The following is a 26,877-nucleotide window of genomic DNA, read 5'->3' as shown; positions in this document are numbered from 1 at the left end:
TAATTGGTACAAAGTGGCCTTATCTGTGTATTTCGTAGTTTAGCATTTGCAGATAAAGCTTCGATTTTCTGTTCCAATGTATTAGAGTGATTTAATATGTTTATCTTGGAGGATCATTAAAACTGATGCTGAGCTCACAAGACTCTATCCTTTGCAGCTTTGGACTTGCATTAGGAATGATTTAAACTCTTAGTCCACCCAGAGTACTGTACTTTTTCTTTCTCATTTCAAGTTTAGCTTTGGCAGTGATATCCTGGTGTGAACAGGGCTTGCTGATTCATCAGCAGGACAGCAGTCTCTGCTGCAAGACTTGATAACTCCTGTAGCGCTGAGAAGAGTCGCATGAACTGCTGAATAGCCAATGGTAGGGCCAGGCCGGAATTTACATCACAGGAGCCTATAGGCATAGACATGGGTGGGCTTTCGAGTGCAAAAGGACTCGAATTTGGAATTCAAATGAAGTCTAATGACTTCAGGTGTGACCACAGGCAGCAGGGAGGTAACTGTCCGGCTTGAAAGAGGAAGCGCGATAGTGAGTCATGGAACACAGATGTCCCCAAGACTTCTGGGTAAGTTAACTCTCTGCTGCCTGTGCTCACATCTGAAGTCATTAGACTTCATTTGAATTCCGAATTCTAGTCCTTCTGGACTCTGAAGCCCACCCCTGGGCATAGATGTCCTGGCCCCCTAGACTTCACCTTCCATGAACCTACAAACACTTGCCAAACCGCACTGCATGTGTGCTGGCTGGCCCAGTTGTCACTTCCCCCATAGTTCCTTTGCCTGTCATAGGTAGCCACAGGTGCCCCTTAGCATTAGGGAAGCCAAAGGTACCCTCAGTATGAAGTAGCTAATGGTGTCCCCAAGTATTAGGTAGCTAGTGGTGCCCCTGACTGAAGGGAGATCTGGTGAGTGGAATGCTGAGACCTTGTTGAGTGACCTCTCATTTACACCCCACTCGGCTCTGCATAGGTAAGGCGGGAGGGAGGCACTTGGAGAGTGGTGTGAGCCACATTTCCATCATCAAGTGACTGTAGGTACATGCCTACAGTGCCTTATGGTGAATCTGGCCCTGGGTGGGGCTGTGGGAAAAAGAATGACTATTACCACAGAAAATGTAGACTGAATAACAATAATTTTATAGCGCTTTTCTCCCTGGGGACTCAAAAACCGAACACGCGCACAAACACACACACATGATACATGAAGGACTTGCTGAAACTAGGTCTAGGAAACATGCTTACTCCCAGAGTGTGCCTAAAAACCTTTGGAGCCAGAGCTTACTGTCATGCGGCCCCTACACTTTGGAATTCCCCCGCCACACACAGTAAGGGACAGCCCCTTCCCTGGAGTTATTCAAATCCAGACTGAAAAGCCACCTGTATAGCCTGGCACTTGCTCCTCTACACCAAAATTTACCAATCAACCAATTACTGGTCTGAGCCATGCTTATGCGCATTGAGTCCCACGGGAGAAAAGCACTTTACAAATGTTGGTAGTTGTTGCACCTAACACTGAAGGGTCCCAAAAGTCCCTCCCAGATAGGTGTAATGATCATGGAGGTTACTGGCTTGCTTCAAGGAAGGCAGCATGGCCCACTCCCTTTCTTCCCTATGGTATGGTCTAGAGTTGATGCAGCATCTGGAGCAGGACTTAAGCCCATTTAGTGACTCCCAAATAAGTTTGAAAGGGGGGTGTGGTGGTGTATTGCAATAAAAAAAAACTAGCATGCACACATTTTTAAGATAAGTGAGGGAGCGGAAGGGGGTATGAGCCCAGCAGTAGAGGTACATACACACACCAGAATTTTGTCTAACAATTTTTCGTGTAAAAGAAACTGCTGCCGTATAGCAGTCCCACAGCGTCTCTTGGTGATCTATGATGATGCATTCCTAAATGACAGATGGGCTCATAGTTCCTATGGCAGAAGGAAGCAACTGCTTATCCACCCTCCTCTCTACATCAGACAGAACAGCCAATAGCAGGACAGCATACATGTACAGCACTTATTCCTGAAACTGTCATTTGGAATATTCACCAATTGTTCCAGAGGTCAGCAAGAAAATATGCATACTAAGCTTTAGTCTTTAGGCATTTAAAAAGTTGGGGGCAAAGGCAGTCAAACTGCCAGTAGCATGCATTTAAAATGAATAAATACACTATTTTGGAGGCACCTGATGTAATAATACACTTAAAACCGTTTTAAAAAGGAGAGGTAGTGTTGGTCTTTCCTCTCTTGAAGAAGACAGCCAGAAAAAACTGGATCCATGCCATTTTTTGAGCGCTTTAGTGGACAACGCATTTCTCAAGATGTTGGCACAACAGGAAGAGGTAATAAAACCTGCTTGCGCCAGTTGATAGGCCTTTTTGTTGTACAGACCAGAGGAAGCAGGGAAAGTCCAGAAAAACACGTTGTTTGTTATACTGCTCAATACAAACTTACAAACCCATCTTGTTCTGGAAGTTTTCTTCTGGAGAGGTAAGACAAATACTGCCTCTCCTTTTTAAAACTCTTATTATTGCATTGAGTGCCTTCAAAATAGTGTTTTGTTTATCGAGTTACACCTCAGTTGGGAGGTGTGTTTTTTTTTGTTTTTAGTTTGGCCCTACATAACCCTTTAGGAATGTGACCATCCAGTTCCTGCAGCACAGTACCTGGAAAACCCGAGCGGCGCAGGCATCTCCCCACAGGCTCTGTTGGTTGCAATTTTTGCAACCCACCTTTGTGGGTATAAAATCAGACTATTTATTGCCCGAGTACCTAGACATACTGCACCATCTGGCACCTGGTCGTCTGTTTCCTTTCCCAGTTATTTCTCATTCTTGGAAATCCTTGGAAACCTCATTTCTCGAATATAGAATGAATCACCGTTTTTTACACTTAAGTAATTGTGTTACACTTTTAAACTTCACACCCAGGGCCGGATTTACCACAAGGCACTGTAGGCACGTGCCTATAGACACCTGATGATGGAAAGGCAGATCTTTGCGCCTTCCCCCCCCCTCCTTATGCGTAGTCCTGATGAGGCTATAAATGAGGTCACTCGCCCTTCCATCAGCATTCCACTGATGAGATCCCCCTTCAGTCAGGGGCACATCTAGCAACTTAATACTACTGAGGTTCTTCTCGCTACCTAATACTTGGGGACTCTTCTAGCTACTTGGTACTGAGGGTACTTCTGGCTACCTAATACTGAGGTGTACCTGTAACTACCTATGACGGGCAAGGGAAGTAAGGGTGAAGTGACAGCTGGGACAGTCAGCACACTTGCAGTGCAGGTTGGTGGGGGTTTGTAGGTTCATGGAGGTGAAGCCTAAGGAGCCAGGACATCTATGCCTATAGGCTCCTGTGAGGTAAATCCAGGCCTGTTCACGCCAATTAATAGGGTACATGTCCAAGTTACCAAATCGCAATATTATTGGGCATTAAAAAAGATTCACTGTGGGTGTTCACTGACCTTTTAGCAGTTCTCAGCATAGTCTGTAATACCCAACTTGACATGTAAAATCAGATCATTGTTAATAAATCCAGAATAGTCGTGCAGGATTGTTTGCGTTCTTCAGCGATCTCCAGTCCGTAGACCTCTTCGTAAGTCAAGGCCAGATTCTCTTTAAATAGATTTTACAGATTCCCTTTCCAGAACAAGTGCCTCTTCGGGGAACCATGTAATAAACTCCTTGCAATTAGCCTGTAATTCTGTGCTGGAGCAGAGCCCTCTGCTTCTTGGATCACAAGGGCTTCTGCCTGCAGACAATGTCCACATGGCCCACCGAGTGCAGAAATCTCCCGCTCTTCCTCATCTGCTCAGTGTTTTCCTAAATAAATATTTGGCCACATTAGCTGAGAGCTGTCCTGTGTGTGAGCCCAGCACTTTGCTGTGGTGTTCCTCCTACCCTCTCTGGGATGTCACTTCAGCCCTCAGGGATCAGCTTACCACTTGCAGGTCCTTTTGGTGAAGGGAGCTCTTTCAGTCAAGTAGAGGAAACATGAGAACCTTTCTGTTGCTCTGGCATTAGGTTGGCTTTCTTGTTATTTGTTTATCTGATTTTAATAACATTTTGTCATTATTGGTTTAGTCATCTCTTAGATCTCAGCATTTAATAGGTGGCGGTGTCTTCTCAAAGCTGAACTTCAGGAAATAACGCAATACCCAGCACCCCACCTTGTGCAACGCAAGTTTTTAGTAGTGCCCTAATATGAACCAAAAGCAGCATGAGACATGATGGGATAAACATATACACATATAGTACTAGTCTTACTAAGAAATTATGCAAAGTATTTTTCCAGTACAGGAAGGGTAAACAAAAAAACACAAAAATCCTTGAGTGTTATCTATGCAAAAGAGCTTCACTGAGCTTCTAGTCAGTTTTCTGGAAAGCAAATAGAGACTATACAACCAAGAAACAGTGAGAGGCAGCTTGAGATAAGGTTTTACAACAGGAGACTTAAAAGGGTCATTACTTCTCCTTCTTTTACAGTTTAAAAGGCAGAGTGTGGATTCTAAACTGTGACAGTATCATGCAGTTACCCATATTTTTTGGACTATAAGACGCACTAGATTTAGAGGGCAAAACCAGTGGGAAAATATATATACTAAACCTGGTGCATGCACGGTGAAGGGGTATCTTGTAGATTATGCCCCCTTTGTACCTCATGCCCCCTTGTGTCTCCCTGTGTCCTCCTCTGTCCCCTTGTGTCTGCCTTTGTCCTCCTTGTGTCATACTCTATGCCCCTTTTGTGACGTCCTCTATGCCCCTATGCGTCCCTCTTGGTGTCTTCCATTTGTCTTCCGACACATCCTCTGCATGGGTACAGTACAGGGAGCCCCCAACATTGCGGCGGGTTAGAGGTTCGTATTGGCAGGTGTTCACAAGTCAGGAACTCCCATTCACTGATCGGAACTCCCCCCCCCCCCCCCCCCCCCCGTCTCTTTAAAAAAAAATACAATAAAAAAAACAAACATAAATAGTTACCTAAGGGTCTGAACTTTTTAAATATGCATGTCAAAGGAGCATGTCAATATAATTTATTAAATTATGGGCTTTTAAATAGTGATGGACGCAAATTGAAAAAATGCACCTTTATTTCCAAATAAAATATCGACGCCATACATTGTGATAGGGACATAATTTAAATGGTGTAATAAGCGGGACAAATTGGCAAATAAAGTACATGGGTTTTAATTATGGTAGCATGTATTAATTTCAAACTATAATGGCGAAAAGCTGAGAAATAATGATTTTTTTCCAATTTCTTTCTTAATATTCCTGTTAAAATGGATTTAGAATAAATTCTCAGCAAAATGTATCACCCACAGAAAGCCTAATTGGTGGCGGATAAAACAAGATCTAGATCAATTCATTGTGATGAGTAGTGATAAAGTTATTGGCAAATGAATGGGAGGTGAAAGTTGCTCCGATGCAAAAAAATTTCAACCCTGTGGGCTTCAGTGGTTAAGGTACCTATCTATCTATTACACTACCGCAAATAGTACAGGTGCCCATCCAATATCTGGCAGATTTTAGCACTCCGATTGAACCCGCAGTAAATCGTCGCAGTGGTCGGCTTGATTGATCAATTGAACAGGTTTTTTTTTCCACAAAATCAGTCGAATAGATTGTCTGGTCCAGATGGAAAATCATGGTTGATCGGCAGCCGGGTCCAGAGTTGCGGCAGATCAACGTCCCACAGTGTTGCACTGGGATCGAATAGTGCAGCGCTGTAGTTCAATATATCCTTAATACATTTGTTCCTTTTTTTTATTTTTATTTAAAGCGGAATATAACCCTGCATTTCAACTTTGCTCTAAAACATTATTTACAGTATATTATATGCAACCAGCATTTTTTTTTTTACTAGACCAGCATTGGAAGGGTTACACAGGGCTTTAAAGTCCCTAGAGATTTCTGCAACCGAATCCGAACTTGAGTTAGATACTTTTTGTTTACAAATATGTGTTTATTATGACTCATCTCTCTCACTGAGAAGGAGCTTGGAGGACAGCCAAAGAGATGTATCTATTGATAAACAGTTACACACTAACTAAATAGAATGTAACCATCTGAATGTCTGCACGGAACTTAAAGAGAATCTGTACTCTGAAATTCTTACAATAAAAAGCATACCATTCTATTCATTATGTGCTCCTGGTCCCCTCTGTGCTGTTTCTGCCATTCTCTGCTGCAAACCTGGCTTGTAATTGCCAGTTTTAGGCAGTGTTTACAAACAAACTAACCAGCTTCTAATAGGCTCAGCTAAGCAGAGTGTGTTAGTCACACAGAGCCTGCAGGGGGTGTGTACAGCTTCTAGCTAATCACAAGCAGCCCTGCACATTCCAGTCTGACTGCCTCAGCCTGACTGTGCCGACTATAGAGAGAATATTAGATCATATAACAGAGATAACACAGCTACTGTGCAATTAGGAAAAGCTGCAGTAAGCCAGACCACATTAGAAAAGGCATAGGAACTTATAGCATAGAAGAAATAAAGATAAACAATTTGTTACAGAGTCTCTTTAAAACCTCTGTGTTTAACCCTTCCAATGCTGGTCTAGTAAAAAAAAAAAATGCTTTTTGCATATAATATGCTGTAAATAATGTTTTAGAGCAAAGTTGAAATGCAGGGTTATATTCCGCTTAAGTATATATGCTTTAATTTTCCTCCCACTTTTCTCTCTTCCCCCCCCCCCCCCCCCCCCAAAAAAAAAAACCAACATAAATTAAGGTGTCCCAACCCCATCATTAGACACTGCAGAGAGGTTTAAAGAAAAATAACCTATTAGCATTGTATGCCAGGATGAGAAATTGTTGTTCTTGTATAAAGATTATTTATGCAGCTGAAGATGATTTTCTGAGATCTTCAAAGTTAGTAATAAACTGATTAACAGTAAGGTCTCTTGTAAGGTGCATACACACATCCAGTTTTTATTGGCCAATTGCTGAACAATTTTACCAAATCCATGAAGTATGGGGACCAACAAACTTTTGAATACTATGAACAAATCTTCTTCTAAATGGAACTGATAAAATTGGGCAATCAATGGCCAACCAAAATTGGATGTGTGTACTTGGTTTTAAGTTCGGCTCACACAAGCGTTTAACGCAGGTGTTTCCTCATTGTCACAGGGCTTTAATAGTGACCTTTGTTCCCACTGATGTTTAATATTGACATTGGCCTGTTTAGAGGATACTACTTACTTTGGCCTCAATTCTGGTAGGGTTTTCAAACAAATTACCTGTATGGTAATTTACCTCATGAGGTAATGGCATTTAGCACCTCTGGTAGCTTTTAGTCATGTTTTGCATCATGCGGTAAATTATGAGGTAATGCGTGAGTTAATTTGCATTAATGTTACCGAAAATAGCTGTTCTTGTGGAAATTAGGGGGCATGTTGGCACGTAATTTACTGATCAGTTTAAGACCTGCCTGTACCTGGAGGTAATGTCAATTTGTATGCATTTTTCAGTTTTTAGTGGAGTTCCTATTGCTGTTTTAGTGGAGTTCCTATTCAGGCTGTGTAATAGAAAAAATAGTAGAAATAAAACTCCAAACATTTACTGGATTTTTCTTTTATAGGGGATGCCTATAAATATACTTTTCATAGGTGGCTACATAATTAAATACACCTTTCCCTCCCCCTAACCCTAACTTATGGAAGACAATTGAAGACTACTATCATTTTACTGCATGCTTACCGCTGAAATACCGCACGTTTTTCCGCACTTTATGCATTTACCGCACGTTTTACCGTATGTTCGGAAATTTAAAAAAAAATCAGAATTGCTTAAACATAAACAAAAAAGAGGAAAATACCGCATGAGATATTTTACCTGCAAAAATTTTTTTACCTCACATAGCTAGCAGAATTGAGGCCATTGTCTTTTGGCGGTCTCATGCGGGTTGATGGTCATGGGAAATAACCAAGCAAAACAGATGCTCAACTACCACCAATGTGCAGCAATAACAAGTTCCTGATCAAATGCACTTCCTACTGATCTTGATTGGTCCAGTTCCAAACGGCATACAATTTGCATTATATTTAGCATGCAAGCGGAAATGATTTGACCCTTAGCTTATGCATGTATATTCTCCTCAATCCTCTATACCTAGGACGCACGCACACACACACACTCTTTATGTAACCACTCAGCTATTGTTGCCCATAAAGCAACATAAGCTGCATTGCCCACGGTGACAGCCCCTTTAAAGTGGACCTGAACTCTTGCACCAGACAGAAGGAAAACAGAGATTCATCCACCCTGTATGTAGTTAGTGAGTTTAGCCTGTCCAATCCCCCCTCATCTATGACTAATCACAAACCGGTGTAATTTAATCTCTTGGGGCTGTCAGCTCAGGAATTACGACAGACCTGCAGAGCAGCTAATTTGTGAAGACAGGATTTTAACCCTATGTTTGCTTCTATGGAAGTAGACACACTGCGAATTTATTGCAGGATTTGTACCACCCGTAACAAAATGTTTTTCTGTAAAGGTTATTAGGCTGTTTCTTATCTTTTATAGGAAAGAGGAAGTTCTGAGTTCAGGTCTGCCTTAAAGAACCACTACAGAAAGAAAAAAAAAAAAAAAGTAAGCAGTTAAAATCTGACAGAACTGACAGGTTTTGGACAAGTCCAACTCCTCATGGGGGATTCTCTGAGTTTTATTTGTTTTCAAAAGCGTTCCCTGAATGGCAGTTGCAAAGTGTTACTGCCAAAATAGTAAGATACCAGCCAGCCACCCTACTTGCTTGCACACTATTTGTCAGACTGAGCAACTGCCATTCAGGAAATGCTTTTGAAAACGAACAAAACCCTGAGAATCCCCCATTAGGAGATGGAGTCCAAAACCTGTTGCTTCTCAGATTTCTGTCAGTAAGCGGCAATTGCTTACTTTTTTCACTGTAGTGGCCTTTTAAATAAGAGTGAACTCTGAGGCGTTCACAGGTTGCGCGGTCTATCTAACGTGTCTGGGGTTTTAGCGTTTGTAGACACAGTAACTGTCAAACAGCCGATGCCTCATTTGCTCTCTTGTCATCTGTGTGACTTTTTTCCTTCTCTGTTTTCACAGCTGCCATCAACTTGGCGAAGCTGAAGCTCTTCAGACATTACTATGTGATGGTGAGTGTGAGGAGGTGACTGGCGCTCGGTGTAACGGGGCAGATGAGAGGTCGCTGGGAAGCCCCTGTCACTGATCCTCGTCAGCGGAGCTGCTGGTTCTTTTGTTACCATTCTAGTAAAAAGCACTCACTGAATTTCAAAACAAGTTCAATATTTTATAATGCACATCTACAGGCGATTCCGGTACATGCTGTACTCTGCTTGCTTGTGTAATTTCATTTTAATCTTTAATATGGGGAAAAAAGTTCCTCGCCTTTGTGTGAGAACAGCAGTTTGTCCAGGGTTTCTCACATTTAGGCCTGCTTAAAGTGTTCCTGATCTGACATGAGATAAATATAGGTGCATATCTTGTTTGAGGTCCCTTTTCTTTGCTCCTGCACTACAGTTGTTTTATAAATTTTGTTATATATGTTACAGCCAGAACCTGAAGTTTGGCCACTTCTCGTTCTGGCTGGCCACTTCAGATTTTGGCCGGCCAATGTGCGAAGTGGCCGCGGCGCTGCGGCCAATGTGAGAAATGGAATGATTTCTGTAACATTAATGTATCTTCTGGCCGTCTCGCTGCGGCCAAATTTATCACAACTTAGTTAATTTAACGAAATGAAGCCGACGGCAATGTGACAGATGAAGCCGCCGGCTTTTGCTCTGCCTCTCTCTCCTCCCCCCGCCTCTCTCTCTCTCCTATGGGCAGCCGGCAGGGACACGTGTGTCCCAGAGAGTCATTAGTCGCGGCAGGGAATCCTGCCGTTCTTGCAGAGCGGGTGCTGGCAGAAGCAATGTCTGCAGCCTCCCCGCTCTGCTTCCCTTGCGCGACGAACGACTCTCGGGGACACGCGTGTCCCCGCCGGCTGCCCATAGGAGAGGGAGGGAGGCAGAGCAAAAGCCGCCGGCTTCATCTCCTACATTGCCGCCGGCTTCATTTCATTAAATTAACTTGTGATAAATTTGGCCGCAGCGAGACGGCCAGAAGATACATTAATGTTACAGAAATCATTCCATTTCTCACATTGGCCGCAGCGCCGCGGCCACTTCACACATTGGCCGGCCAAAACCTGAAGTGGCCAGCCAGAACGAGAAGTGGCCAAACTTCGGGTTCTGGCCATAACATATATATATATATATATATATATATATATATATATATACAAATGTGACAGTCAAAATGCAAGTCTAATACAACCTGATGTCAAAAAGTAAATAGAAGGCAAAACACTTTTAACTGGCTGAGGAAACTGAACTATTCAGCACTAAAATGCTATCAGCACTGACTCATTACTTCTGTTTTGTTTTACAACTAAATAAGGCAGATTTTCTTCAGACTGTCATGGCTGCTATTTAAAAATGTAGCCCTTGAACTGAAAATACAAATGGGCACATATAATACTAGTCCTACTAATAACTTGTCTGAGATCCCCTTTCTACTTTCCTGCACTGCAAGTGTTACTAGTTCTGTTATCTGTACAAGTTATACTGTCAGACTGCAAGTCTTAATACAAACCTGCTATCCTAAAAAGTAAATTGCGCGCAAAACACTTAAATCTCGCGGAGAAAACACTGCTGATAGCATTTTAATGCTGTACCATTCAAAAGCTCCTTACTACTGTTTAGTTTGTGGCTAAATAAAGCCGTTTTTTTTCTTCAGACTGTCATGGCTGCTTTTTAAAAAGCAATCTCTGTTCTGTGTTACTAATGTTTTATTTACTGTTAGTGCTCCACATATACAGTGGTTTGCAAAAGTATTCGGCCCCCTTGAAGTTTTCCACATTTTGTCATATTACTGCCACAAACCTGAATCAATTTTATTGGAATTCCACGTGAAAGACCAATACAAAGTGGTGTACACGTGAGAAGTGGAAAAATCATACATGATTCCAAACATTTTTTACAAATAACTGCAAAGGGTGGTGTGTGTGTAATTATTCAGCCCCCTTTGGTCTGAGTGCAGTCAGTTGCCCATAGACATTGCCTGATGAGTGCTAATGACTAAATAGAGTGCACCTGTGTGTAATCTAATGTCAGTACAAATACAGCTGCTCTGTGACGGCCTCAGAGGTTGTCTAAGAGAATAAGAGCAACAACACCATGAAGTCCAAACAACACATCAGATAGGTCAGGAATACATTTATTGAGAAATTTAAAGCAGGCTTAGGCTACAAAAAGATTTTCAAAGCCTTGAACATCCCACGGAGCACTGTTCAAGCAATCATTCAGAAATGGAAGGAGTATGGCACAACTGTAAACCTACCAAGACAAGGCCGTCCACCTAAACTTTCAGGCCGAACAAGGAGAGCGCTGATCGGAAATGCAGTCGAGTCCCATGGTGACTCTGGACGAGCTGCAGAGATCTACAGCTCAGGTGGAGGGAATCTGTCCATAGGACAACTATTAGTCATGCACTGCACAAAGTTGGCCTTTATGGAAGAGTGGCGAGAAGAAAGCCATTAACAGAAAAGCATAAGAAGTCCCGTTTGCAGTTTGCCACAAACCATGTGGGGACACAGCAAACATGTGGAAGAAGGTGCTCTGGTCAGATGAGACCAAAATGGAACTTTTTGGCCAAAATGCAAAATGCTGTGTGGCAGAAAACTAACACTGCACATCACTCTGAACACACCATCCCCACTGTCAAATATGGTGGTGGCAGCATCATGCTCGGGGGGTGCATCTCTTCAGCAGGGACAGGAAAGCTGGTCAGAGTTGATGGGAAGATGGATGGAGCCAAATACAGGGCAATCTTGGAAGAAAACCTCTCGGAGTCTGCAAAAGACTTGAGACTGGGGCGGAGGTTCACCTTCCAGCAGGACAACGACCCTAAACATAAAGCCAGGGCAACAATTGAATGGTTTAAAACAAAACATATCCATGTGTTAGAATGGCCCAGTCAAAGTCCAGATCTAAATCCAATGGAAAATCTGCGGCAAGATCTGAAAACTGCTGTTCATAAACTCTGTCCATCTAATATGACTGAGCTGGAGTGGTTTTGCAAAGAATGGGCAAGGATTTCAGTCTCTAGATGTACAAAGCTGGTAGAGACATGCCCTAAAAGACTGGCAGCTGTAATTGCAGAAAAAGGTGGTTCTACAAAGTGTTGACTCTGGGCTAAATAATTACACACACCTCACTTTGCAGTTTGTTTGTTTTTTGTTTTTTTTCTAATGTTTCGAATCATGTGTGATTTTCGTTCTACTTCTCCCGTGTACACCACTTTGTGTTGGTCTTTCACGTGGAATTCCAATAAAATTGATTTATGTTTGTGGCAGTAATATGACAAAATGTGGAAAAAAACTTCAAGGGGGCTGAATACAAACCACTGTAATTAATAATTTCATAAGTTTCTTTTCAGTTCAGGTTTGCATTGAAGTCTGTCTAAACCCAAAATGGCTCATTATTGTGATTCAAATCCATCCTTGATGCTTTCAGTGGAGGTCTGAGGCTCCCATGGTTTTACTTCATTATCAACCTAATTCCATTTACCAGCATTCTGTAGACTTTATATAGTGCTGTGACTGCTGCCAGCTGTCCACACTCCACTTTGGTTCAATGCATTTCTTGTGATTCACATACCTGTGATCAAATGTCTGCTTGTCAGGTCTGATCCTGGGCAGGAAAAATGGGGAATGCAGAGAGCTTTGTCCAGGCTGATAAATGCATCACAGATGGGTTATCGGAGCGCAAATAGCTAAGTAAAGCTGGTGTCTATCAGTAATGTGTTGCTCCAACATATCCTGCTAAGTGACTTTTGATTGATTTTGTGCAGTTTATCAATTGAATCTGATCAGATATGTTGGAAAATCAGGTACATGTAAAAAGGCACCAGGAATAGCCACTAATTACGGATATTCTACTATTGGGCAACAGGTAATAAGATAGTAGAATATCAGTAATTGTTACAGATATTCTACTATTGCTAAACCTAATTTTTATCTCACACTAACCCTCCCTCTATTGATTGGTAGAGGGCCTCACTTCAGCTTGTGATGTGGCCATGATTGGTGCAGACTATTGGGGGACAGTTACAAGTTACGTTAGTAGATCTTTTGCATCAATATCCAGCCAATTCGATCATTTGATCGAAAAAGTCAAACATTTTTGGGCCAAAATCGTTCAGTCACACGAAACATTTTGGTCGATCGACAGCAGATCAGGAGCATGTCACGAGCAGTCAATCAATGTAGCAGCAGGAGCTACTCTCTCACCTGTCCGGTGTTTTCTCTCCCCGCTTGCTGCTTCCTCTCTCTCTCCAGGGAGTTCCTGAGCGCCTGTGTGACGTAACGAACACTAGTGGCCTCTAGTGGTTGCATAATGTGTGTGCCACACTGTCCCTAGTGTCTGTCATTGTGTCACGCAGGCGCTTGAAACTCTGGAGTGAAGAAACAACAGGCCGACTAGTAGAGCAGAGACCAGGACCCCGAAGCGGACAGGTGAACTACACCATACAGTTGGGGGGGGGGGGGGGGATAGGAAGTGAGCGGGTTGAGTGCAGAATCTGTGTTTAGAGAAATGGATCAGTGTATAGCCAGCCTTACACTGCTGTTCTATTGCTGTTAGGATCCTCTGCCTTTTATACATCTTGAATGGGTGACACAGATCATATATACAGATCACAGATTTTTATTGCACTGGCTTGCACGCCTTTGTAGATGTGAGACACAGAAAAATAATACAACCCGAAGATCCACATTAAAATAGTGCAATTGGCTTTTTTTTTTAAAAGGTGCTAAAGTTGGCATCCCCCATATCTTGAGTTCAGGTTCCCTTGAATCATAATAGATATCCAAGTTTATGGTCTAACGCATCTCGGATGTGTCCTGTAGCCGCCTGTTACCTTGTCCAAGCCCGTCTCTTGTGATTAATTACCACCTGTCACCTATATTGTTAACAAGCCGCGGACCTGATCCACTTTCCTCTGCAGCTGACACCCAGCAGGTCTTAAAACCGCAGCGACACTAAAGCCATTACCGTCCCCTCTGCGAATGAGAAGGGACGCCTGGCAGGGTGGGTGGATGGATAGATAGTTGGCTCCCGCAGTAATTGTATTAGATTAATCTAGCTGCGAGATGGCCGTGGGTGCTTGAGATGCAGACATAATAACCTGCAGCTCACAGAGCAATCTATTAAGTGGGTGCCATAAATTCCTCTCAGCCAGATTAATCCCAGATCCGCAGGCTGACATGCGTTTCATAGAGATGGCAGGTCGCTGTCAAGCAGCCCTGAGGACTGGGGGGGAGAGCATACAGAGCTGAGGAGTTGAGTTATTGTGTGGGAAGGGATTGGGCCTCCACATTCTATACTGCAGGGTCATATCTCAATCGTCCTGTTTTCTTTTTTTCTTCCTTTCTACAGATTGTCTGCTTCATCTATTTCACCCGGATCATCGCTATGTTCATCAGATTCGCTGTCCCTTTCAAATGGAAATGGATGTACCAGGTAAGTAAGGACACTGCTGATTAGCGCATGACATTATCTTTACAATGCTGCCAATCGATTGAACGCCTCTACTAATTATACGTGAACTGAAAGTGGATTTGTAATGTGTTAGGTAAACCTAAAGATGAACTTTACAGAAAATAGTAGGAGGGTAGGGTGGAAATAAACCATTGCATTGCAAAGTGAGAAGTAAAAAAAAAAAAAGTAGAAGATAGATCAAGAAATGATTGCTATTCGCCATATAATTTGTTCATGTTGTTTGATCCTCTGTGAGCCAGTAGGGCAGCATCTTTAGGCTGTGTTCCCACTAGAGCGGTGAATGCTAAACAGTGTGTTCACACTTGTCACTCTGCAAATAATATGCGGAATCTACATCACTGTGCAGTCCACGATAATCCCCAGCAGGCAGATATATCTGCATCTGCCCCAGGCTACGCGCCCCGCCGCCACTCGCTCCCTGTACACAGGAAAAAAAGCATGGGGCTCCCCTTTGGGCTGCAAAACACCAATGGGTTCTCATTGGTTTATGTTGGACAGTTGCTAGGGAGAATTGTCTTAATGCAGCCTATGGAGAGCCCCATGCTCCTGCCAGCGTCTGCACTGAGTATAGAGGGACTGAGTGGTGACAATCAGCAGTGGAACAGGTGAGCGGCAATCCATTGGACAGAGGGCGTATATGGAGCAGAAGCAAGATGGACAGAGCGCTTACCATGTCCATTACTGTGTCCATTTTGCATCCGCTCACGTGAGAACCAAGCCTTACTGCTGGCAGGCATGAAAAACAAAGGACTGCACCAACTGCCCTCATCTGTGAACACACACACACTAACAATATGATAGACTAAAAATATAATTATAATATATATTATAATCGAAAAAATATATACTAAACCTGGTGAAGAGGCATCTTGTGGATTATGCCCCTGTTTATACCTCATGCCCCCTTGTACCTCTTGTCTCTCCCTGTGTCCCCATGTGTCTGCCTCTGCCCCCCTTGTGTCCTCCTCAATGCCCCTTTGTGTCCCCCTCTGCATGGGCACAGTATAGGGCAGCCTTTCTCAACCTTTTTACCATGGAGGAACCCTGTAAATAACTTTTGGATCTCAAGGAACCCCTGCAAACAATTTTTTTGGTCTCGAGGAACCCCTACATTTTATTTTTCAGGAGGCATGGTCTTTAAGTAGGTTAGGCTGCTAATTTCACTATCTCCTATTACAGTGCCACTCATTATACTGTCTCCTGACCCCCCAATTTAGTGCTTCTTGTTACAGTACCACCTATTATGGTGTGCTGTATTATACTTCCCCCACGATGGGGTAAAATGCCAAGGAACCCCTGCAGAGTCCTCAAGGAACCCTGGGGTTCCAGGGAACCCTGGTTGAGAAAGCCTGGTATAGGGAGTCCCCGACATAGCAGCGGGTTGGAGGTTGGTATTGGCAGGCGTTCACAAGTCAGGAACTCCCAGCATTTGGACTATAAGATGGAGTGACTTTTTTCACCACTTTTGGGGGAGAAGTGAGTCTTATAGTCCAAAATATAAAGTATATATGCTGCTTGCTTGGCAGTTGGTAACAGCCGATATCTAACACAATGGGCATAATTCACAAAGCTTTTTCACCGGTTTTCCTCTGTTTTCACCTTATCTTTGTTACATTTTTAATCTTCCAAAGAGCAAAAAATAGTATATAATTAAAGCGGACCCAAACCAAACATTTTTTTTAATTCAAAATATTTAGTTGCACCACTCTGACACATACAAAGATAAATACACACTCCTTCAAACCTATGAGCATTTCAGTGCATGCTTTTCACCCTTCTCTTTTCATAACTAGGGTTATACAGGTGGCAGCCATTAGCAATTCCTCCATTGCCGGACACCACCTACTCCAGCATTTTGCTGGATTCTGTCTTTTATTTCTGAAATCTTGTATTTTTAATTTGGGTCCACTTTAAGATAAGAAAAGTAATATTGAAATTAAGTTAATCAGGAACAATTTACTTTAAGTGATTATTTTGGTTGTAAATGTGCTGAAAGGGTATTTTTTTTTATCAATTAGGTGATAAGACATTTATGAGAGCTTTTGTGAATAGAGCCCAATGCAATCAAGTTCACAGACAGGAAAACTGTCATGGCCACAGCCCCGACATCACACTGTGGGAGGGTTTCACCACAAAATCGGCCACACAGCTTGTGTATTTGATTGAACAAACGTATCCTCCTCTTGACTTTCTTGCAGCTCCTGGATGAGTTGGCCACATTTGTCTTCATTGTTTTGACCGGGTACAAATTCCGACCAGCGTCAGACAACCCGTACCTTCAGCTTCCACAGGATGAAGACATGGATGACCTGGAAATGGAAGCCGTGTAAGTAAAAACAAACCCGAGCCTCTCCGTTCTCTGAATCGCCACTAATACTTTGCTGAACCGCTCCTAGCTGTTCCTCATACCTGCTGCTGGAGCTGAAGTCAGTTTTTATCCCACTTCAAGGACTGTCAGGGACTCCGGATAATTGGTATTTCACATAGGACTTGTAGTCGGGCTCCATCTCATGCTGTTGTATAGTGCTCCACTTAGGATCCCTTTAAAGCAAACCTGAGGTTGATGGATCCAATCTTTTAGCCTTTTTGGGCAATGTGTACTATAAAATATCTCTCCCTGTGAAGCCCACAGGTGGTACCTGTAGGCATGATATACTTGTCAAACTGGTGGATCCCCCATTAACTTATTAGCAGCTTGAATAGAGTTATCTCATTTGGGATAAGTGCACTGCTTTTGACTTCAGTCAGCAGAACTCGTTGTGCTGTAAATTCTTGTAATGATTTGATCTCTCTCTGCTAGCAAAAAATACAGAAACTGAAAGCAGAAGTCCTCTTATTGTCTCACACTGCCCCCTAGTGATGAGTGGCCATAAATACACATTACAGCAGTACTAATTTGAAGGCAATGAAATGTAAACAAGTAAGAAATAGGAGGAGGAGTGCTAAAATAAATTGGCCTGGAGCACTTGCAAGGAAGTGCGCTCTCTACATATCTCTCCAGCAGCACTGGAGAGTTAAGTAGACAGCGCACTTCACTTGTGCAGACTGTACTGGGACCCGATACTGGAGATGCAGGCAGCAGAGGACAGCGGCATGGGAGGGATCCATGCGGATGGGGCTGGAGAAAGCCCCAAGTATGTTTAAATATTTGATTAATATTGATCTTTGGTTTCCTTTAACCTCTTCAAAAGATAAACTAAGAACAGTAAATGGCTCTAGAATACTGAAATAATAATCATTTAGAAAAAAAAGAAAGAAACCGATTGAGAAGAGTAATTCCTCTGAGTAATGTATTAGTTTAGTCTGTTTTTTTGCTCGTGGAATGAGTTACCTGCCGATTTCAAACAGGCAGCTAAATGAGAACACAGACGAGCCGGAATACCAAACAGGATTTATGGATTAGTTAATATTCTTTATAACACGTTAAAACACTTGCTGATCCTTCTGAAGTGCTGTTTATGCAAAATGGATACAAATGTGGCCACCATGACTTGCTCTGTACAGTTGTCTTGGGTTTCCTATGACCCTATAAATAAACTTATAATCTACATCTATTAAATACTGCGGTCACCGTGAGATTAACCAATCTCCCGTATACCGGGCTGGAAACCTGCGCAGCCGCACCAGCGGCATGCAAACTGCGCAGGCGTTTGTTGTTTAAAGTGGCAATTCTTATCCCATCAGTTCAGGCGACCCTGCAGAGGGTCGGGACCTGTAATGAATCCTGGATTTAGATAACAGAGTGCCTGACACGCACAGGGGAAGCACTGATCGTCTGCCCTGAGGTCTGATATTGCAATAAGGTAACTAACTTTTTTTCTAATATTCGCCTCGTAAGTCCTTTAAGGAGAGGTTCTAATGAGCCTTCCCTCTTCTCTCCTGTTGCCCTCCGTGTAGCTCAGGATCCTCTGTTCAAATCTCCCGCCGTGGGTGACTTCGGGAGCCAAGTCCTCCCGAAGACAGGTGGCTCCATGCTGCGCACGCGCAATTATGCGGTAGAGGGCACTTGCACGTGCGCTGTATGGAGCAGCCTGTGCTCCCGAAGACTTCCGAAGTCTCTCTTCGGCAGCGGAGAGAGCAACATTTGACCAAATTGGTCAATGCTGCTATGGGGGATCCTGAGCTGGAATGGGCACCGGGAGAGGGGAGAGAAGGCTCACTAGGACCCAGAGCCTTCCCTTTTCTTAGGTAAGTATCTGACTTTTTACAGTGAGTCACAATGGCTTTGTTGCCCTACAGTTTAATGGAATAGCCAGTGGACTTTTTTTTTCTGTGAATCAATTCACATAAATCTGTTCTTTTTGACCCTCTAGAAAGACTCAGATCTTGACTGCAGATTGCGTTGCCATTCATTTGATGGCACGCATGCACTCTGCCATAGTGTGAACCCAGCCTCCGCCCGATAGAGCTTCAAGCTTTTAACCTTTAGGATTGATATATTGACTGATGGTGGAGATCCCTCAAGAAGAAATGGTACTGTGTAAACTGCAATGAAAGCGAACAGATGCTGCAGCTGTAGGGTAGCATCTGTGCTAAGCTTCCCACTGAAGAAGGAAGTACTGCGTTTAACTATTTGAATGCTGATCTGCTTCCATTTTTTTTCCTGGTAGTATGTTTTATGCTGTATAGAATCTTTTAGAGCAACGAAAGAAGTTTTGAATCAAGATGATACCATGTATTGCTTTAGAGCAAAGAAGAAATGCTGAGTTTCATGTCACTTTAAAATGTTGTAAAACAGCAATTTCATCAATTGTGCAATATACCCTGCATTTTTCTTGATTTTTAGCTCTGTACTGTAATACTGGCATGTCTCCTCCACTGTGTATGGTACAAGATTTAACTCAGATTGTACTGCTAAAATAGCTATAGTATATACAGTAAAATGGTTAAAGGATACCCGAGGTGACATGTGACATGAGATAGACATGTGTATGTACCGTGCCAAGCACACAAATAACTACCGTATTCTGTGTTCCTTTTTTTCTTTCTCTGCCTGAAAGAGTTAAACATCAGTTATGTAAGTGGCAGTTCTTGAGTCAGGACTGGGTCAGACTACAGTGATACTACTATATACACTACTACCTCACTGATAAGAAATTACAACTATAAAACGCTTTCCTAGCAGAAAATGGCTTCTGAGAGCAGGAAAGAGATAAAAAGCGTCAATGGTTCATAGATTTTAACTCTGGCATACTTCATTGAATGTGTCATTGATCAAAAACAATAAAACAGTAAACCCTTAAAAAGTAGATTTAAATATAAAATAAAACTGTGGAATATCTTAAGTCATTTTTAGGAGGTGGATAGATACAATTGTTTATTTCATTTGTTTATTTTCACCTCGGGTGCCCTTTAATCAAGACACTATTAATAGTCAGTATCTTCTAATATAGCTCTTTGATCTTGCAATGCATATCTTTGATCCAATGTTCAGGTAAACTCACCACACCCCACACAGGTGCTCACTCAACAGAGTCACTCACAGATCAAACTGTCATACAGCCCTCAGTGCAAAGCCCATCTGGTCTAAATGACTCCTAGCTGCTGTAAATCTTGAAGTTCACTCTCCGACTCATGACCGACTCAAGTTTCTATTGCACTCCTCGCAGCAGGGTGCCTGTCCCCTCTCCATAGAACAAAACAGGCTTCTATGCTGCGCATCTGCAGAGGCGGGACAAGGTCCTCCAGCACCCAAGGCTGAGACACCAAAGTGCGCCCCTCCATCCCTGCCACCCCAGCCATCACACACTGATTGCTATTAGACTAAGAGGTGCCACAGGGCCCACAACCTCCCCAACACCTTAATATCTAGTTATCTGGCTTGCAGTCACTGCCATGTATCCCCTTTTCTTATTTCTTTCTGCTTTATACACAATTAGGAATGACAGCTGAATGAATTGTGCGCCCCCTCCTACACTGCGCCCTGAGGCTGGAGCCTCTCCAGCCTCTGCCTCGGCCCGGCCCTGCGCATCTGTACAACCTCCCCAGAATCTGTCTGGATGACCATTATTTAAAGTGTGTGTTACATACCAAGGGGTGTCACAGAAATCGTTCGCATTGGCTAACAGTGATCACAGGGTCAGGAGCCAATGAAATTGGCAGCAGTGATGAGAATGGTTTGAGTGCGCACTGGTGAGCGATTGAAACAGTGCCCTGACAGGGGTAACGGGGCATTGATCACTGTGCTCTGGAAGCTTTCATGCTGGGAACACACTATGCAATTTTCCGACCGATCAATGGGAATTGGAAGATTATTTCCGTTCGATAATGGGATCTTTTTTCCCAAAATTATCAAAGGAAAATTGATCTCGTTAACAACCGGAATCAGTTTGGAAATGTACAGACAATGCAACGTTCTGTCAGATTACACGTCGATCGAACAGGAAATTGCATCGTGTGTACCCAGCATTGGTTCATATACACCTTAGATTTCATTCTCCCAAAAAATTGTTTAAATTAAGAGTGCAGGTGATCCCTTACATTTACAGACTAGTCATTGGTAATAGAGATTCTGAAAAGCCAAGGCAGCGCTGCTGACTGCTTTTGTTATTTATGACTGCTGCTAGCTCGTGCTAACACTAAGGACAGGCTGTACACCTAAAGAAAAGACTGGTCAGAAAGTTAGGAATGGTAGTTCCGATTCTTACATTAGTTGAGCGAAGAACAAGCAGGATTCCACAGCGGTTGGTTCATCAGAATAACAGTCAAGCCAACCTTGCTTGAGATCCTGAGAAGATCACCTTGAATGCTCTTAATATGGAGAAAGTCTTTTAAATCCCCCGTAGATGAGGGAGAGTTTTCCATGTGAAGCAGTTTCCTCTGCAGTATGCGTGTCTGTTTTGTGTCCACCCGGTCAGATGTCCTAGTTTAGGCAGCCCAGTCCCCCCACCCCCCACCTAAAACATCAAAGCATCCTATGGGCCTGTTTTTCTGTAGTCCCATCTCCCAGGGATGGTCTGTGTGTGTGTATATACAATGGCTGCTGCCCAATTCTCCTTTCAGGACCTGGTGGTAATGTTCCTTCCATGTGTTCTGGGGATCGTAACTCCAATCACAAAAACAAAATGGGGGTTGTGTAGATAAAAATAATCTCCAGTAACCAAAACACAAAAAAACAGCCAGGAAGATTCTAGCTTTACTTTCCCTTTAGGGCGTATATAATAAAGGACAAACCCTTAAAGGTAACCTGAAGTGATGGGGGGGGGGGGGGCTGCCATCTTTATTCTCCAATAAACCATGCCAGTTGCCTGACAAGCGCTATTGTTTTACAGCAGAAGGTCATACCATCCAGCCACAGTGTAACACTAGAAATTTCGTGGTGACCTGACATGACACAGGAAGTTTGGCTGTAACCCGGACACTGAACGCTGCTCCTCCCATCCTCACCCAGCTAGTGGCACCGCCTCCAGCTCACCTTCCTCTTCTTTCATAGGAAAGAACTGAACACTACTCCTTTCATCTCTGCCCAGCCAGTAGCACCGCCCCAGCTCACCTTCCTGTTCTTTCATAGGAAAGCGCTGAACACTACTCCTTTCATCTCTGCCCAGCCAGTAGCACCGCCCCAGCTCACCTTCCTGTTCTTTCATAGGAAAGCGCTGAACACTACTCCTTTCATCCCTGCCCAGCCAGTAGCACCGCCCCAGCTCACCTTCCTGTTCTTTCACAGGAAAGCTGCATCATTGACTGGGTGAGAATGGGAGGGAGCGTGTTCAGCTTCTGGGTTACAACCAAATTTCCTGTGTCATGTCAGGTCACCGGGAGATTTTTAAAGTTAGGTCTGGGACACACTTGAGCGTTTTTGGCAGCGTTTATGGATCGCCGACAAATGCGACGATTCCAAAGCAAGTTTGAGGGGGACCCATTCGAGTGATTGCAATAAGGGTAAATCGCAATTGCGTGGGTCCTGCAGAGTTTTGGGAGAGATTGCTCTCCAATGCAAGAGGTACAAGTGCTGCAAAATCACTTTTAAATGTCTTTTCAAAAGCTATATTACTGGGGAAAGGGGGGTTTGTGTCAATTTATTTTTTTTTTTGAATTTTTTTTATGAAGTTTAATATACCTACCAGGTGTACCAATGTCCTGGCTTTTGTAGCCCTGCTCCCTAGCAAGAGGTCACAAGCACTTCTCTATTTATTCCCACACAAAATCAGAACTTCCACATTCCTCAAGAATCGTGGTGCCAATCGCCCTGGGGATCACTGCACAAAGCGCTTGCACAATTGCAAGGCGCAGCAGTGATCCCCAGTGGATACATAGCATAATGCTAGCTGCAGACTATTCAATGTCCCAGCCGATTGACTGGAATCGGAAGATTATTTCCAACATGTTCGATCTGCTTCTGCTCAATAAAGGGATTGATTTGGCAAAGGTATTGGAAAATCGATCCCTTTGTCGATTGGGAGCAGTTTGGCCATGTACACACGATACAACTTCCCATCAGATTACCAGTCAATTGAATCATGTTTACCCAGTATAAGACTGTGACAGAACAGTAAAACCTTTTGCTTTAAAATGGTGGGGGTTTGGGTACCTGTTGGCATGTTTAGTTTAACTGGCTCACGACTGCCAATAGTTAAACCATTAGCAGCTTCAAAGGAAAGTGCAATGCTTTTTAGCCGTTGTGCTGTAAATTCTTGGAATGCTTTGATGTCTCTCTGCTAGCAGAGGATATAGAAACTGAAAGCAGCAGTCTATTGTTATTGTCTCACAATGCCCCGTAGCTAAAAGTGGTCATAAATACACATTAAAACAGTACTACTTAGTAGCAAGGAAATGTAACCAATTAGAAAGTGTTAAAATAAATTAGCTGAAGCACTTGCAAGCTTCTAAATAAATTGACTGCCAAAGGCCTAAAGCTACACAACACTTGTGGCTGCCTAGGACTGATGTGGTGGTGTTTTAACACCGGTGGCTCACATGCACGGGACGCAACAGCGCCTTGACACAATCATATTATGCACATACTCATCCACGCATATGCTCCCATCAACTGCACAAGGCAGGAATGGCCTCACCAAAGGGCAATAAGCAGTAAACATAGAAAGGTGCCACCACTCAATGGGTAATGCAAATAAAGGCAATAAAACCATTTAAAACATAAGTGAAGGAGCACTCCACACATTACACTCACAGCCGACAGCCAATCCTTTCACCCCCACACACCGGTACCAGCAAAACACACACAAACAGTGGTATCTTCAGGTGGTGGTGGGGGAAGAGAGGCAAGCCAGCTGTAGGGTAGCAGCAGCAAACAAATAGCCTTGTCTGCCCCCGAAGAGTGACTCAATGCGGTTGAAATGAAAACCACTGAATGGGATGTTTAGGTGCGGTAGGTGCTCTGTGTGTCAGCTGGTGGATGTGACAAAGTCTTTCTCAAATTCCACAGACAAGAAAGAATGGGAGATTCGGAGTTTCATTAATTGCAACTCCGAATGGACTGTTTACCAATGAAGATGCCCTTGCCCAAAAATTTACATTGGCATGACAACGAGAGCTCTCAAAAAACGAATTGGTGAGCATTTAAATGATATCCGGGCGTGTGTGCAAAAGAATGGAGAATACAGAAGCTCGGTGGCTGAACATTTTGGAGAGAGCCATGGTGTAATGAGTGGAGCGCTCCATCACTTATGTTTTAAATGGTTTTAGATGTATTGTGATCGTGTTTCCTACCATATACCCATTAAAGATTGCCTTTATTTGCATTACCCATTGAGTGGTGGCACCTTTCTATATGTTTAACGCAACAGCGCCTCCCCACCCACACAGATCTCCGTACATTGGGCAGGAACTGTTTTCATTGCCTCCTGACTGCCTTATCACTCTAAGCCAATCACATTAATCAGGAAGTGTAAAATTAAAAAAAAAAATGCTCTGGTCCTTAAAGGGAACCAGAGATGAACAATTCACACAAAATAAACATATCAGTTGATAGCTTGTAAAGAATAAATGCTCTACCTGATAATTTGGTCAACTCTGGTGTGCCTTTTTGAGTGTTGTTTATCCATTATTGCTCCAGGAAATATCCAATATGGCCGCCGGCTCATACCTGTTCTGCTTCCGGGTTATGAGTTGTTTTGGATGTGCTGTCTAGCCTCTATGAGACTATAGACAAGCAGGGCTGCTGCAGCCTTTCATCTGTCTGCTTTCAACTATTATTCTGGAATGCTGTGTGGCTGCCTGTAGGAAGTATCTCTCATAGAAATGAAACTGCATACAGTAGATAATGACTGGCTGCACAGTGCACACAGATATACTTGTGTGTGTCAGAGCTTCTTTCTCGGCAGCAGCAGCCCCTCCCATGTCAACAGCTCTGAGTAGGAAATCTGAGCCAGGAGGGGGCAGGCTTGGGCTTGAAAAGACTCCACAGAAGAGTGACTCAGCTATAATGATTCCAGGTCAAACATAGACTGAATCAGTCGGTGGATTCTTATCACAGTTGATAACAGATAGATTAGACTGAGAAGAATAAAGGTAGCCATACACTGGTCGATTTGCCATCAGATTCGACCAACAGATAGATCCCTCTCTGATCGAATCTGATCAGAGAGGGATCGTATGGCTACCTTTACTGCAAACAGATTGTGAACCGATTTCAGCCTGAAACCGTTCACAATCTGTTGTGGTGGTGGTGCTGCCTCTCCCCCCGCCCGCATACATTACCTGCTCCGCCGGCGCGACTCCAGTCCCCAGGTCTCCGCTGTCTTCTCCGCTCTGGTCTCCAGGTCCAGCATGCTTTACTTCTTCCTGCCCGGCAGGAAGTTTAAACAGTAGAACGTCCTCTATTGTTTAAACTTCCTGCCGGGCAGGAGGAACTGAAGCATGCCGGAGACCAGCGCGGACACGGAGCAGCGGTGACCGGGGGTAGTCGCGCCGGCGGAGCAGGTAATGTATTGCCGCTCTATTGCGTCGGTCGTCGGGCACTCGAACGCCGCTAGCGACGCGCTCCCTACCCGCGGGCGATCAACAGTAATTTTCCGCACGGAGCGATCGACGGGATCGGACGAAATGGATCGAAATTCGGCGTGTAGCGCGACGATTGGCAGCAGATTCGATCCTAGTGATCGAATCTGCTGTCGAAACGGCGGCAAATCGGGCCAGTGTATGGCCAGCTTTAAAACTAAAAGCAGGGTTGGTGTTTACTGTCATGTTCCCACTGATAAATGTAAAAAAATACATGAGGGTGCTTCGTCTCTGGTTCTCTTTAAGGTGACAACGCATGCTAGTCCCAAGTGGGTTAATAGTTCCACCAACACTTTAGGTAACCTTTAAGTAGCAGTATCAATTTACAAACCTTGAAAACCCCTTGCTGTTTTAATTAAACATAGCTGTAAAGTATTAAGGAGAGTCGTAGCAGGCAAATGCAATAAAGTTTTCTGTTTGTCAATTGCAGAGTGACGACCACAGGAGCCACAGAGGGGGTGAAGAAGGTGAAAAAGGTGATCAACGGCTCATCAGAGCCTCGTTCGGAATGGGAGAGCTCTGCGTGAATGGACACGTTGACCAATCGGCTTTTTATTTATTACCAACTCTTCTTATCCACACAAAACAAGCTGGTCAGGGAGGAGCCACTTTTCCATCTCACTAATCACATGCTGCATCTTCCCTGAGCAGACACAGAACGGACCTAACAACCAGCACTGGTCAACCGCACCTCCGAGCGTAACCCGCCATGTGGCATCCTCTGCCACATCTGATCATCCAACACCTGAGATGATAGGACTCAGTATAAACAGACCTTTTAAATTTCTAATTTTTTTCTTTCTTTTTTTTTTTTTCCATTTGAACTAATGATATCCAAACAGCAAAATGTAATTCTCCAAATCAGGTTTGTATATTATATTTCGGAGATCGTTAGCCCAATGAATGAGTGGTACATAAGTTATTTTATCTGGGGATCTGCTGGCTGTGCAATTACTGCACTCGGTTGCAAATTGCTATTTGATATGGCAGAATTTTTTGACACTTATTTTCTTTTTGTGATTTCCACCCTCATTTCCCCGACACCCTATGTCAGCTGCATATCTACGCCTCGGTTAGCTAAAGAATAAAAGTTTGTGTACATATATACATATAATAATTTTTTTTGTAGGAGACGTTCATTACAACGGGTTTATAGATATAATGTAGAGAAAATGAACATTTTAATTGGATTTGATGAGACTGCCATTCACAGAGCTGTAGAGTGTTATTTTATGTATGGTACAGCAAACAAAACCAGCCACAATTGGGCTTAGGCAAGAATTAAAGCCCCTCTTGTCCCTTGTGGACAGGGTAAGTAGACTGAGAGGAGTTGCTG

At 43.4% G+C, this 26,877-nt stretch overlaps 1 protein-coding gene across 1 annotated transcript in view; it reads left to right on the top strand.

The window, feature by feature from the left end:
• The window catches only part of GPR107 (G protein-coupled receptor 107), a 143,533-nt gene extending 116,875 nt beyond the window's left edge, over nucleotides 1–26,658 (top strand). The window contains exons 15-18 of the mRNA XM_068248460.1: nucleotides 9,067–9,116; nucleotides 14,460–14,543; nucleotides 16,781–16,908; nucleotides 25,972–26,658. Coding sequence (XP_068104561.1) covers nucleotides 9,067–9,116; nucleotides 14,460–14,543; nucleotides 16,781–16,908; nucleotides 25,972–26,068 — 359 coding nt within the window. The 3' untranslated portion in view covers nucleotides 26,069–26,658. The remainder of the gene's footprint in view (nucleotides 1–9,066; nucleotides 9,117–14,459; nucleotides 14,544–16,780; nucleotides 16,909–25,971) is intronic.
• The last annotated feature ends 219 nt before the right edge of the window (nucleotides 26,659–26,877 follow it).

This window comes from Hyperolius riggenbachi, chromosome 8 (assembly GCF_040937935.1).
Source record: "Hyperolius riggenbachi isolate aHypRig1 chromosome 8, aHypRig1.pri, whole genome shotgun sequence".
Classification (NCBI taxonomy): Eukaryota; Metazoa; Chordata; class Amphibia; order Anura; family Hyperoliidae; genus Hyperolius; species Hyperolius riggenbachi.
This window is presented reverse-complemented; position numbering and strand designations above follow the sequence as displayed.